Genomic DNA, 14066 nt, shown 5'->3' with positions numbered 1-14066 from the left:
ACATAGTTCCCATGTAAAGGCACACTGAAGATCAGGAGCTGCAAGAACTGGAATGCTAAGCAGGCAGAAAGCAAGAGCTAACCGTCAGGAAAAGGCCTTCGGGGAGGGAGCTTAGCTGGCTTCTGCAGAGTCAAGAAAAGGCTTCTCCTCACACTTCATAAGCCTTTTCTGAAGTTCAGCATCTATGCTGTTACTCCCAACAACAAATCATGATCTTTTTTTCTTTGTAAAACAACGGGATGCTTATTTACCTGTTTTCTGTTTTCCTACTCTACTGGCTGAAACACTGGAGAAGTTTTCTGCCTCCTGAGTTCAAACCGCACTACTGTGGTCGTTGCCCATGTAAGGCAATTGCCACCCTTCTGTTAAAGGTTTCACAGAAAAGACGGCAAGGTTCCCTGGGCCAGAAAGAGAAAGCAAGCACGAGTCTGACCGTGGCCTAAAACTTAGGGCTCTTTTCAGCCTCAAAGTAAAAGTCTTACAAGGAAATCTGTCCGCTCATGCCACAGCTAGAAAGTATTATTATTTATATTGCAGTCATATTCCGAGTACAGGATTTTTAAATTTATTAGGCCGTTTTAAAGGGCAAGTTGCATTTTCTGAATGGCTGATAGTAGCTCATATTCAGACAACTCTTACACACTAGGGAGAAAAGAGTATTTTGTAGCCTGTTTATTCAAGGTTTGAAACGCTTAAAACTATTCTTTCAAATTATATTCCCTAGAATATATGGAGATTTCTGAATGCATGCTCAAATTGCAAAAAGTCTACCCAAAGGAAGATACTCTTTATATAGTTTATTGTTTCCTCTTCCTTAATGCTTCAAGGAGAATATAAGCTACAGTGTAGAATAACATCAGGAAATGAACAGCAACAGTGATTGAATCTTGGGTATTAATGGTTTTCTTTGGTTTTGCCTAGGGAAAGCAAAGAAATGCGTGCCAACCAGGCTAAAATATCTATGGAAAACAGCAAAGCCATAAGCCAGGATAAATCTATCAAAAACAAAGCTGAAAGGGAGAGGTAAGTATCAGATCTCCCTTCCTGAGACAGCATCTCACAGGCTGATTGACGAACTCACTGGTTAAATCTATTAGAAGCATACTTCCATGCGTGGAAACAACATCTTGCACTTCTGTCTCGTGATTGTGCTGAATATATTTTAGATGGCCATTTAATGAAAAATGTTTCTTTTCTCATTTTTATCCCTTTAATAAATGTAATGCCCTGGTCAGGGAAATAAGAGGGGGCTTAACTTTATAAATCAGCTCTGACACTGACTGATGTAGGACTAGTCACACTACTAGACGGAAGTACATCTGTAAGACTTTTAATGACTGGGGTATTAGTTTTATTTGGAGATTCTTTTTTCTTCTTCTTCAACTGCTGGCATTATACCTTTTTGCTGTTGCTTTTTTAGTGAATTCAAGGATATACTGACAATGGAGTCTAAGGTTTGGTTCTAGCTGGAGTTAGAGGAACTGGACACGTAGCATCACTGAAAACACAGAAGTGGTGCCAGTGAAAGGTTTTCTCCCTCATCTGCTAATAACAGGGAAGAGAGATGGAACAGAAAAAGAGGATGCTCTAAGTGATGATAGTAAGCAGAGAGGGTGGTGAAAAAGATTGAAGAAGCAGGAGATGTGCTCAGCAGCAACACACATGTTGATCCTCCACACCTCGACTGAACTGCTGCTGTTACTGACTGGCATTGGAAACCTGGCCAACATCCTGGCTCTGCAAACTGGGGGCACCGCTGCACTTGCAAAAGCGGGGTAGTCGCTACACATTTGGGGAAGTCATCCTTGATTGACTTGAGAGACTAGAGAGAGACTTTTCAGTAACAGCTACTCAGGAGGATTGGATCTGCGTTACAGCTATTTAAATTTCTTGTGTTTGTTCTAGAAGTTTCCAAATAAATAGCAGAGAAAAAGAAACAGAGTCTGCACAATGATGTCTCTTGAGCCTTCAGGGTTTCCCTTTGACTTTGGGCTTGCCATTTGGCTTACTCTTTCTTCTTTCCATTCCCTCCTTTGCGCTGGGCTGTTTTGCTCCAAAGGCTTGAATGGGTTGCTACAGAGTTAACTCCCTTGAGCGTTACAGACTCCTAGCATATGAGGAAGATGAGGGTTGTCAGAGGCCTTGCTAACTTACACGGGTAGGCTTAGTTTACGTAAGACCTCTGTTAGTGACACGGAGATAAATCTGTTCCTGCATTTGAAAGCAGTCTGAAGGCAGTTCTGCTTTTCAGCTCTGTGCTTAGTCTGATTCAGCTCTTTGAACTGTTTTTGGTGTATTTCATGACAGAAACCCTAATGAGAGAGAATTGGCAGTTATATCTTTTATGTAAATATTAATTATATGTTAATCTTTTTGTTTAAATAGTAATTTTAAAAACCTTACAGGATTGGTAACTTTACTTAGGATCACCAGAGGATTTCTCCGTGACCGCTGTGAAGAGATGTAACATTTTATATTTACCAAAATAAATCTAGAGTGCAACAAGAGATATCACAAAGGAATTAAACAAGTTATATCTACCACTCCTGAGTAGGGGACAAATCAAGCTTCAGTCACGTGTTGGTCAAGGAGACAATGTTGGTCTCCTTTTCAAGCCTTCAGTCATAGTATCAAGGGTGCTTGGAAATATTTAAGTGTAAAGACGCACAGCTAGAAGAGTATGCAATTTGCCGTTAGTCCCACTTGCTACAGATAATCAGAAACCAAAATACATTCTGTGAGTTTGTGATTCTTTTTATTGTTACTTTTTTTTTTTTTTTGGCAATAAGTTTTCACGGACAATGTTTTTTTTCAGGCGAGTCAGAGAACTGAACAGCAGCAACACAAAAAAGTTCCTGGAAGAGAGAAAAAGGGTAACTATAACCTTGAAAAAGTCACTGGGCGCTCTTTCTGGATTTTCATTTTCATTTCTCTGTTTTGAGAATTCAGCTCTAATAAACAAACAAAAGTTTGTCCTTGCTTTGTTCCACATACTTGTAGTTTAAAAGATCTAAAATACATAGGAGGAAACTGTTTTAAATTGACAAATTTACTGTTCCTTTTTATTTATTTGCTACTTTTGTATAAAATATATATCAAAAACAGGTATTAGCTTAATATTTAATATTATATATAAAGGCTGTGTGATGTAGCAGGCCTCCTCCCACTTTTTTATACAGTCCAAAGGAGGCGAGGCAGCTTATCTGTGTATACATTTCAATTACGTATTTATTTTGCTAGTTAATAATGTGTTACATTTCACGCATTATTTTCTCTTCCTTACAGCTGGCAATGAAGCAGTCAAAGGAAATGGATCAGTTGAAAAAAGTTCAACTGGAGCATTTAGAAGTCCTGGAGAAGCAGAATGAGCAGGTATTTTATTTAAAAGGCTTAAAATAAAAGCAATCTACTAAAAACAGTAATCAGAATCAGGCTGAGTAGAATGCTTCTAAATATATGTTATTTTACTGAACTTGGGAAAATGACCTTGTTTGAGATCACTAGTCTGTTTGAGGAGTTAAAATGAAGAGGTGAAGTGGCTAAAATAATGTTATGAAATCCAGACTGGGTTCAAATAAGCATGTAAAAGCTTGACTGCTTAGCCAGAGTCGATCCTTTCTGCTGTTCTGCCACATTGATATTGGATAGCTAGATACAACAGTCCTAAAAAAGCCTAGCATATCTTATTTTAATTACTCCCAGAAAGTACCTCAAGAAAATCTTGTTTTGTTCATTTTTGAACTTATGTTTCTAGTGCTGATTGGAAAATAGCGGTGAAGAATGTGCACAGAGTATCTCTGAACTTCAAGAGACATTTTAGACTGAACTCTAAAGCAATATAATAGCACAGGGAGTTTTATCTGTGCTAGTCCACCCTCTCCTAGTTAAAATACATGGTTATATTTTGCTGGTTTATGAGAGTTGTATTTTTTGTTGAAAAGCTATTTGGGGAGGAAAGGAAAATTCTTATTTCTGTTTGGAGCAAGTCTGTATTCTGAGCAGTTCCCTTGCTGAAAGGGTAAGCCAGAGAGCTACAATAATCACACTAACTTGCAGTGTTGCACTTGCACGAATGTAGACTACAGGGGGAATATATCTGTCAGTTTAGTGACATGAGAGAGAGAGAGAGAGAGAGAGAGAGAGAGGGAGAGGTTGTGGTTAATACCCATCACCTTCACAGGTTATGCACTTATTCCTTTGTTATTAAATGTTAGAACTTGAACACTTTGGCAGACATACTACGAATTAAAGTCATCCTGCAGAGGGGGAGGGAAGAGAATGTACAAATCAAATATTTCCACTATCGGAGGAGAATCCTACAGCCCCATGAGGTGCAGCCTGATTAACTTCTAGGGGTGAGGCAAGCAGGATCGCCGGCAGCTGCTACCGCTGAGCTAGACCCACCGTGGCACTCCTTTTCGACTGCTCCACCTGCCTTTTGGACAGCAAACAGAATTTCCTAGCCTGTTCTTCCACGTGGTTTCCGTAGATCCTGTCTCTGATGTCCAGAGCAGATGGGTCTGTTAGTCAGTCTGCTCCTGAGCAGTATCCACATGCAATCAGAAGGCAGAGAGGGCCATCCAGGGGAGGCAGTTGGGCTTCGGTGGATCTGTACAATCACTGCAGTGTGACATACAACTCCCTGCAAACCATATTGGTTGACAAAAGATGACAGGCATGATCCAAAGCCAGATGATATCAATGATGTCTTGCTATTGGCTTCACAGGACTTTAGATCCAGTATTCAAAAATATAAGGAAAAGAGGGAAGGGTTAGGGTTGTGCTTTTGACCACAACGCAATAATCACATTATGTATAGGGCGATAGGATGCTTTGACAAAAGTGTGAGTCATTAAAGGAGTCACCTCTTTGAGCAATTGGTTACTTCCCTCACCCAGGGTTATGGTCTCCACTGCTGAGAGCTGGTAACTGGCCACATGAGCTTGCTCGTAGTCCACCTCAGTGTAGAGAAGAGGTCAGCTTAAATCTTCAGTAATTAAATGGAGTAAGATCATCTACACGCATGTTATCACTTTTGCCTGGGCAAGTGGTGGCCTCCGCTACAGGAGTAGTTGTTAACAGCTTTTCAACCCACTCTGATTTGGTCCATCAGAACGTGTATTTCCACACCTGCTGTATGAAGCACTTGCTTTTAGCCCTAAAAGTGCACCAAGGCAAATTTTTGGCTTTAGTTTGACCATAGAGAGTGCTGACTGGAACTCCTCTGAGAAGGCTTTGGAGGTCAATAGTACAGGTGACACCAAGCAGAGACCCTCGTTCATGTACTGGAAGCAGCACAGACCTGTTAGCAAGATGCTACACCCAAGCTTATTAGCTGGGTCTGGTTTCATTGTTATGAACATTGCTGTTTTACAGCTGGTTGGATCAAGATAAAGGTAGTATTTATTCAGTGAACTTTTTGAAATCTTAATTTTTTTTTCTTGATCAAACAAGTGAAGACTTTTTCATACAAATATGCAATGCAGAAAAATAGAGTTATGGGTGGAAACAGCCTTCAATACAAACTGTTATGAATTTAGATTTGTTTTGTTTTATGTATAATTTTTCTTGCATTAATTTTTCAGTCTCACTTCAGTTTTCATTCATTTTATTTGCTTCTTGTTGTATTACTCAATTTTGACATTATTATTTTTGTATAAACAGCTTTTGAAATCCTGTCATGCAGTGTCTCAAACACAAGGTAGGATGGATGTATAATAAGCAAGCTATTATTTTGGTGTGCTTTCCTTCTAAATTAAATCGTTATCATTGTAAATACAACCACTGGGAAGTACCACTGACGTAGTGAACACAATGTTAATCATGTTTGCACACAAATATTTGAATCTAACACTATATTAACAGTGCCTTATGCTTTAGCATCTCAGATTCAGATGCATATGAACAGCAGTGTGGATAGGAAATATTTAGAGATTAACTTAGATTGTACATTACCTGTCATTACTAGAAGATACGCTTAGAATTCTAAACTGTGTCTGTGAGAAGTGTCTATTGATCTAAGGAAACCATTTTAGAGTTAGCATACATATGATTAACTGCTAATGCTGATAGACAGACAAAGCATTTCCACATGTATTAGTATGGTAATAAAATAAGTACTGCCACACTAAAAATAGCAAAATCTAGAATGAATGGCTAGAAATAGCTGCTTAGTGTCTAAAGAATAGAGAGCCTTCCAGCACTTTAACATTCAGTTTACAGATATATTACAAGGTATGGTAATTATACTTGCTGCGTGAATGGGCTGTTATAGCTTCCTAGTAATCATTACTCATAAGAAGTCTCTATTAACCTCTTGTCTTACGAAGGGCGATAATTGTATTAGGTTTGAGCAGCCAACTGCACAGTATTGCCTGATCGAAATTATTTTCTTGAATTGATAACATACTTATATCTTGCACCACTGAGTCTGGCTGCACCTATTTTAAAGATATTTATTTATGGATATGTAATGAGGAAAAAAAGCATTTGTTAGGCTAGAAAAAAAATATTTGTATTCTTCTTTTAATTCACAAGGTTCTTGGCCTGCCTTAAATCTCGGTAGAGAACAAGCATCTTGAGAGTTGAGTCCGTTAGCTGCCACTACCTTCGTGAATTCACTGCAGCTTTGCCACTGCCTCCACAAGGCTCACCTTCAAGTATTCTGCTGGTGTGCTCACGTCAGCTCATGTGCTGTCTCACCCTGACCGTAAACTAGTAAAAGTGGGCATCCTGATCCTATGCTAATGCGTTCTTTGAAACCAAGTTAACTTTAAAGTATTTCCGTACGTTATATGCTAGCTTGCAGAATATTTATAGGACACTATGTGCTGGTGTTCAAGTCACAAGCCTAAAACGTAAAATGTGTGAGTCACTAAGAAGCAAACAATGGGATTTTGTTTTATCTGGAATTTCATTTCACACACAGGCACAATCCAGCCAACATTTCAGAAGAGGTTGTACATACTGATTTATTTATTATGTTTCCATATTTTCATGTTAAAATTATTTCTTCATTACTTTCAAGCTTTTAACTCATTTAAATGGAGAGTGTTGATTAATTTTTAATCATATTTATGACAGTTGCTTTGCTGTTATCATAATTACTTTTTTTCCCCAAGATGATGATGATGATGATGATGAAAGTACAGGACTAGATTTTTCAAGAGGGCACATTTATCACATATGCACAAACCCACATTTACCTTGCAAAATGAATAACTGCATCTCATTACTTCAGATCTACATTTGCCTATTTTTGCATATGCAAATATATTTGCACATCCAGAATAGGTGACTCCTTAAAGTAGGAGCTTTTGTAACAAAGTTCCCTGTCTAAGCAACCTTTACAACTTGTTGAGAAACATAGTTCACACAGATCAAGTCCAGTAACCATTCTTCCATTTAAGATAGATATAGACCACTAAAGCAGTTATTCCAAAGAAAAGATTAGCTTGATTTTCCCTTTCCTAAACCTTCCCTAATCCGTGGAAGTTTGGTTGTAAAGGTAGATGGGATAGCTTGCACCTGGGTCAAGTTATTCAGAGTTCTTTGGGTTATGGTTTTAAATAAATTCTCAAATTGAGAGCCCTCAAAGAAAACGAAGGAGGAGCTGGTGTCTTCCAGTTCCTTTTAACTGCAGAACTGCAAACCAAAGCGCAACTTCTAATCCATACCTGAGCCACAGGAGGAGTTAGAGTGTGTGTGTGGGAGAAAGAGAAAGAGGGAGAGAGAAAGAGGGAGAGAAAAGAAAGCCACCCCAAAGCTAGGGATTTCCCAGGCCAGTTACCATTCATATTTAGTGCTTTAACTCTGCTTGCAAAGCCTGAGGCACCTGGAGTTTAAAGCAAGATCTGGCATAAATTCATCACTGTATTCTGCAAAACATGTTTGGATACAGTTTCAGGTGGATTTGATGTGTGTAATCGCAAGAAGAACGTGCTTAACCTTGAGGTGAAAAACAGCACATCTGCAGTCATGAGAGATGGTTAGGAGCGCCAGGCCAGATGAAGATTATTTTTAAAGAGCTTTCTTGCCAACTGCAAGGAGGATGTTCCAGTGAATGATTTTCATCATTCACTGTCTTCTGGAAAGAGATGAGTCCAGATCGTAGGTCAACACTCTGGACATCTCAGGACGTGACACCCCCCGGCACTAACACAGCAGTGATCTAGCATGTATTCTCAAAGCCATTTGCGTGTCGGGAGTAGTTGAGTCAGCATCTGCCTAGTTTTCTTCACAGAAATCAGAGCTTGTGTGTTTTACCATATGCTTGCTCAGAAAGATGACCCATGACTCTTGGAATAGGATCAAAAATATTTTCCAATAATTTGTAAACATTAAGAATTACATCTGAGTTTGAAAACACAGGGGCATTTGGGGGGTTAGGATAATGTGATTACATGTATCTTCAGTGTGTTTTGCCTATATTTCATTCAGACACTATCATATAAAAAACATGCTTCACTTTGAACACAAAGTCTAATGCAATACTTCACATGGTTATTGTGGATTGCAGGCAAAGGAGATGCAGCAGATGGTGAAGCTGGAAGCAGAGATGGATCGCAGGCCAGCAACAGTGGTCTAAAGCCTCAACATGCAAATTGAAGTTAGAGAACGCAGCACCCTTTAAAAGACAGCAAAATTCACACTATTGTTGCTGGGTTTTCTTTTTTTTTTTTTTTTTTTTTTAATATTTGAAGTGTAGCTATGGACCACCAAGTCTTAAGGTTTGCATATTTCTTTTTTAACACTGGGCACAGAAATTTCTTTGTTGGATTTCCATAATATGAATTTCCTTTGTTCAGAAAAACGCTATAGTCAGAAGATGAACACAGTTTTTAAACCCAGTCCTGTATTGCCTTCTCTATCTCGACAAGCAGTTTGCCTGTGTCAGAATTATGCAATCAGATCCTTGAAACACAGCAGATATTTTTAACATCATCTCAAATGGTAACAAAACTGTAGTCATGTTATTCACCATTTGTATTCTCATGTGTGATATACTGTGTGTAGAAACCCCATGCTGCCAAGTCCTGACAAGTCACAACTCATCGGTTGCTCAGCACCTGACAACATCAGGCCCGTTGAACTGGATCTTCTGCTAAGCCACAGTAATAATAACGGTCCTATTCAGTTTAGTAAGGAGTTAAGTTTGGGCATTTTTTAATTATACCTTGAAGCATATTTCAGGCAGCGGACGGTAAGCTGTTGAAAATTAATTGCATATACTCGAAAGTAGAGTATCTACAGTCATTGGCCGAATTCATCACCTGTAACAGTAACTTGACAGGATATTTCTGCATTCAAATGATGTCATTCACAAGTGCCGTATCAACTCTGTCATGTCTGAAAGAAGCTGATATCCTGTAGAAGCTACTGAAAGGGTTATCGTGAGGGAAATACAGTGTATTTGTGCCAAAATTGCTCAATGCTCTAAGGAATTATGTATTAGGCACTTTAAGAAAAGTTTACATCATACGTTGCTTGTATAGAAATTGCATTTTGATCCTATTGCTGCAGGTCCCCGATATTACAATTCATTGTAACTTACAGATTGTTTAAATGGCTTTTGGCAAAAAGTTTGTAACTGTGAAAATGTAAAAAGTATTTATACACTTCAGAATCACAACATTGTAGAAAAATCACATCTATGTTGCCATGTGGTAAGATTAGTAAGCAGAAATACTAAGAGTATGTTTGCATGTGATGCCAATAAGACTGTAATGCCTACTATATGACCACAGTCATTCTGCTAGCCAGTAAATACTGAATAAATGTATGGCACAGAATATTGTTTGATCAATTACAAAGACTTTTAGCATAACAAGGTCTATATATATATGTGTGTACATTAATTATGTGGGCATTCTTGATACTTCTAGTAAAAGAAAAGTACATAACTAATTTAATTTTACACAAAAGTATTTATGCAGATTTTCAGAATTTCATATCAGGAATAACCTTTTTATGTCCATTAGATATAAAAACAATTTACTAACGTGTTAATTTGCATGTTTCTAAAGCTTGCTGTAGTTATATTGCAAAACAATGCATGAAGCATTCTGCTTGGAATTTGTCCATGCTGCCAATACAAAGATGACTGCATGGAAAACTGGTAGTTTAGAACAAATCAGATTACTGATTTCAATGTACTAAGCACCAATTAAGTTGTTGTATATGCTTGTACAAATGAATTCTACATATTCCTATAAACAAATGAAATGAAAAGAGATTATTATGTTATTGTCAGTCCTGAGATGAAACTTTCAACTTCTCTAATAAAAATCTTAAAAATCCAAAAACTGTAGTTGTCACTGTAGTCAATTATGGGGTCATGGTGTTATTACTAAAGAATTTTTAATAAGTTGTAAAGTATTTCCTGTAAAAATGCATATGGTGTAAATATATTTATATCACAGCTTATTATTCAAAGGAGTCTTATTTCATTTGCTTTGAGTGATAGCAGAATTGTGCAGTGCTGGCCCTTGCAGCAGTACAAGACCGCCGGAGTACGGTACAGCGCTGCCTTGAGAAGCCAACTAAGGCAGAAGTCAGTATAGTATTGAGGTGTGTAAGGTGGGATTTAAACAGGCTTGCGGTGCCTATTCTCAAAGCTATAAACAGACGGCTCCCACTCTGATGCCGTTTAGCCCCTGGAAGCACCTCCAGCTCATGAACCGTGACATTTCAAAGACAAGTTCTGTTTGCTGTACGTGCACTGAGCCACCTCACCTGCCCGCCAAGCTCGGTTTTTCCTCTCCCGGAGTGCTTGAAGGAGCTGGTAGCAGCAGCATTTATGGAGCATGCTTGACAGAAAAAAAAAAAAAAAACAAACTGTAAAATACAGCTGCTGGAGACAGTGCTGCAAGCTGTGCTTTTATACCACGGCCTGGCACAGTGTTTTCCAGTAAGAAGTGTAGGACAGAGACCACGCTACTAAATCCTGTCAGATAGGAGGGACAGTGCAATGGCATGAGTTCTGGGACGTGGAGGGAATGGGGCTTGCTGAAGCTTTGCGCGTTACTGGTTTTCTTAGGTTGGGTTACCGCCTGGTTAGAAGCGGGAGCCCTGGCTGCTGAAGAAGCAACTCTAAATGGGAGGCCTGGGTTCAGGTCACTTCCCTCTCCGAGGAAAATCAAATCTGCTAGGACTACCTCCCTGGAGAGTATCCTGTACTTTGGGATATGAGCTGGTTTTGGAGGGGAAGGGAATAATTTTGAGTGCGTACTCACGGCTCAGCCAAGAGTTAGGGATTTAATCTTGAGTCCGAGCGTGCTTCTGCGAAGCGGGGGAGCCAGGCAGCCTCCGCTTCCAGGCTCGGCTCCCAGGCTGGTACGTGCTTCATCCATTGACAATTGAACACAAAATGCAGGCAGTAATTTGAAATTAAGTGATGAACTTTGTCAAGTAAGTATTTTGAAATACCTTTTAAGTAGTAGTTGATGCAAAAATTATTTGAAGTCTGACCACTAACAAGCGGTGAGAATTTCCTTTGAGACAAAATAGGCTGATTAATTTGAACATCTGTACTGAGCTGAAGCCGTTTAAGATGCCGTTCTTAGCCCGGGTGATGGATTCCTCTTCACTGCGATTTCATCGCAGGAAGCGGTAGATTATCCCTCTCATCAGATAAATTCGGCGTAGCGCTGACGGAGGGGAGGGTCGTGACGTCCCGGCCTCAGAAGCAGCCTGCTAGTCTTTCACTTCCAATAATTTGAGGCGTTGTCATTAACTTGATTTTTTCCAAGCAGAGGGTCAGAGGTCTGGTTAACCCTTTCCCCACTTCCGTGGGACTAAGCTTTACTGCCGGAGACCCTAAATACGCCCAGAAGGCTGATTTCCCTGCAGACCCCTTCCCGCACTGTTGCCGGCAGGCCGCTGGCGAAAGCGGCTCACAGGGACAGCGGCGTCCCGGAGGCGCTGGGCTAGCGGAGCCCGCTGGGCAGGGTCGCCGCGCGGGCTGGGGAGAGCTGGCGCTCTCAGCTGCCGCGGGCAGGCGGCGGGGTTCAGCTGGCAGAGCGGCGCGCGAGCCCGGGCAGGTCGCCAAGAGGCCGGCGTGGCTGCAGGGGCGCTGAGCCGGGACGGCGCCGAGGGCCCAGCCGGGGCGTTCGGGATGAGCTAACGCCGCGCTGGCTTTCCTCAGGTAAGCGCTCTCTTGTCCGTCAGTGGTTTTTTGCCTTTTTTTGGTATTGGGAAAGCTTAGGCCTTTCCCTTTTTGATAGAGAAGGGTAAATACCGCTGCTGGGTTTGTGGATCGCCGCTGGAGCCGAAAGGCTTTTTCGGTTGCGCTGGGCTGGCGGCCGGTGCCGGGGGAGCACGGTTCTGCACGGCGGGCTCAGGGGGCTGTGGGTCAGGCTTGCTCCTCCGTCCCCAATGTATCCCCCCCCCCCCCCCGCCAAACTACGCCGTGGGGCGGCTGCACGCTCCTGCGCCGGCTGGATGCGGGGCTGCTGCTCGGCAGCTGCCTGGAAACCTCCGAGGATCTGGAAACGAAATAGAGGCGAGAGGACGGACGGTGGTTGGGTACTGAGGTCACCAGTGACAGGTCTGAAGAAGCCAGGCGTTAAAGTCCCCGCAGAAGTAAGGCCTGATACGGTCAAACAGCTTCATGTAGAAGGTTATGTCTCCTACAACTATTTTTTTTGGTAGGTCAGTCCTGTATCACAGCTAACACAGGTCTGGCTCTATCTTTTGGGGGAAGGAATGACTCCTTGTTAGGCGAAGGAGAGGGGGAGAAAGGCGCTAACAGGAGGTTTAAGCTCTACAGCAAGCAGGAAAGGCATTTCAACAGAGCAGTTACAAAAACCAATTTGTTCCTTCAATACCTGGTTTTATTCCTTAAAGAGCTCTCTCCCGGGGACAAGAAGCCTCTCTGCAGGCAGGCGCTGCTAGAGGAAGGGCGGCTTTCCGAAGGCAGCGGCAGCAACCGCAACTCACCTGGTACCCCCTTGGCTAGCAAAGCCCTGGACCGTTTCCTCCACATGCCTTTCGCTGAACTAGAAGCGCGAAGAACGCCTAAGCCTGCGTAAAGCCCTCGTGCTCCGAAAAGCTGGTGTCTTTTTGGCTCGTTAATGAAAGACGTGTCCTTAATAGGCTCAGCATCCTGCTGCTCCTTAGCTGCTCCTGGGACTTGTGTCTCTGGCAGCGCTGCAAAGAAGCAGCTGTGCTCTTCACAGGCGGCCGGGGTGGCATCCCACGCGGGGCTTCCTGACAAGAAGCGGAAAAAATACGGTAGTTAGTGCGGCGTTGTAGTGAGGGGTCTGTATGTCCCGCCACCCCCAGCTGAGCGGGCGGAAATGCAGGCACCAGTTTCACAGAGAGTAGAGGGGACTCCCCAAATCAGGTCTGCTGCGGTGCAGGATGCCGCTGGAGAGGGCCGGGCCGGGGCACCCCTGCTTGCCGGGAGCGAGAGAGCAGCGAGGAGGCCTTGCAGCTCTTCTTCACCTCACTCCTTCTGCCCCAAGAGCCACCAGCGCCAGGCCAGGCCGCGGTGCCTGTGCGCCAAGCACGCCTGTACTCGGTAGGGCCACCCCTGTCCCGTGTTCCGGCCCCACGTCACCCAGCGGGGGGGTCACCTGGGGTCTGCAGAGGCCTTGCTGGGGTACAACCCCAAGCCTTGTCCCTCCCCAGCAGCGGCAAAGGGGCCCTGGCATCTTTAGGGACCCTAGTCGGACTGTCGGCTGCGGTACGTGCCAGGCAAGCACCTCTAGAAATCTTTTAAAAATCGCCCAGCTTTAGGGTTTTTTTTTGAGGAGGGGGGGTGTTTTTTCCTCTTTGCTGGCAGGGGAGCTTGGTGCAGGGTCCCCCCGCAGAGCCAGCGCAGGCGCCGTGCCGGGCCACAGGCAGCCTGCAAAGCTCTGCGCAGCAGCGTGGCCTCCAGCCCATGGGTGCCCATGGGTGCCCGGGGGGTGGTAGTTACCGTGCAGGGTCCGGGTGTCACCCCTGAGCACAGACAACCTGCCGTTTAGCCCCGAACACGGTGCCTTCGTTTTGCTCCTTGCGCCGCCGTCCGCAGGCCCTGCCGCCGGCACACGCACGCAGGGGGGGCTCGGGGTCGCCCGCCC

The 14066-nt window shown here is 42.9% G+C and overlaps 1 protein-coding gene across 17 annotated transcripts in view; it reads left to right on the top strand.

The window, feature by feature from the left end:
• Positions 1 to 10304, top strand: part of PLCB4 (phospholipase C beta 4) — a 222591-nt gene extending 212287 nt beyond the window's left edge. For 13 of the 17 annotated variants that reach the window (XM_068940302.1, XM_068940300.1, XM_068940298.1 and 10 more), the window contains 5 exons: positions 922 to 1023; positions 2816 to 2873; positions 3286 to 3372; positions 5665 to 5701; positions 8519 to 10304. In XM_068940302.1, the coding sequence (XP_068796403.1) occupies positions 922 to 1023; positions 2816 to 2873; positions 3286 to 3372; positions 5665 to 5701; positions 8519 to 8607 (373 nt within the window). In that variant the 3' untranslated portion in view covers positions 8608 to 10304. The other 4 variants (XM_068940305.1, XM_068940304.1, XM_068940303.1 and 1 more) reach the window with 2 other exon arrangements.
• The last annotated feature ends 3762 nt before the right edge of the window (positions 10305 to 14066 follow it).

Source organism: Struthio camelus, chromosome 3 (genome assembly GCF_040807025.1).
Source record: "Struthio camelus isolate bStrCam1 chromosome 3, bStrCam1.hap1, whole genome shotgun sequence".
Classification (NCBI taxonomy): Eukaryota; Metazoa; Chordata; class Aves; order Struthioniformes; family Struthionidae; genus Struthio; species Struthio camelus.
Note: the sequence above shows the minus strand (reverse complement) of the source record. Positions and strands in the feature narration are given on the sequence as shown.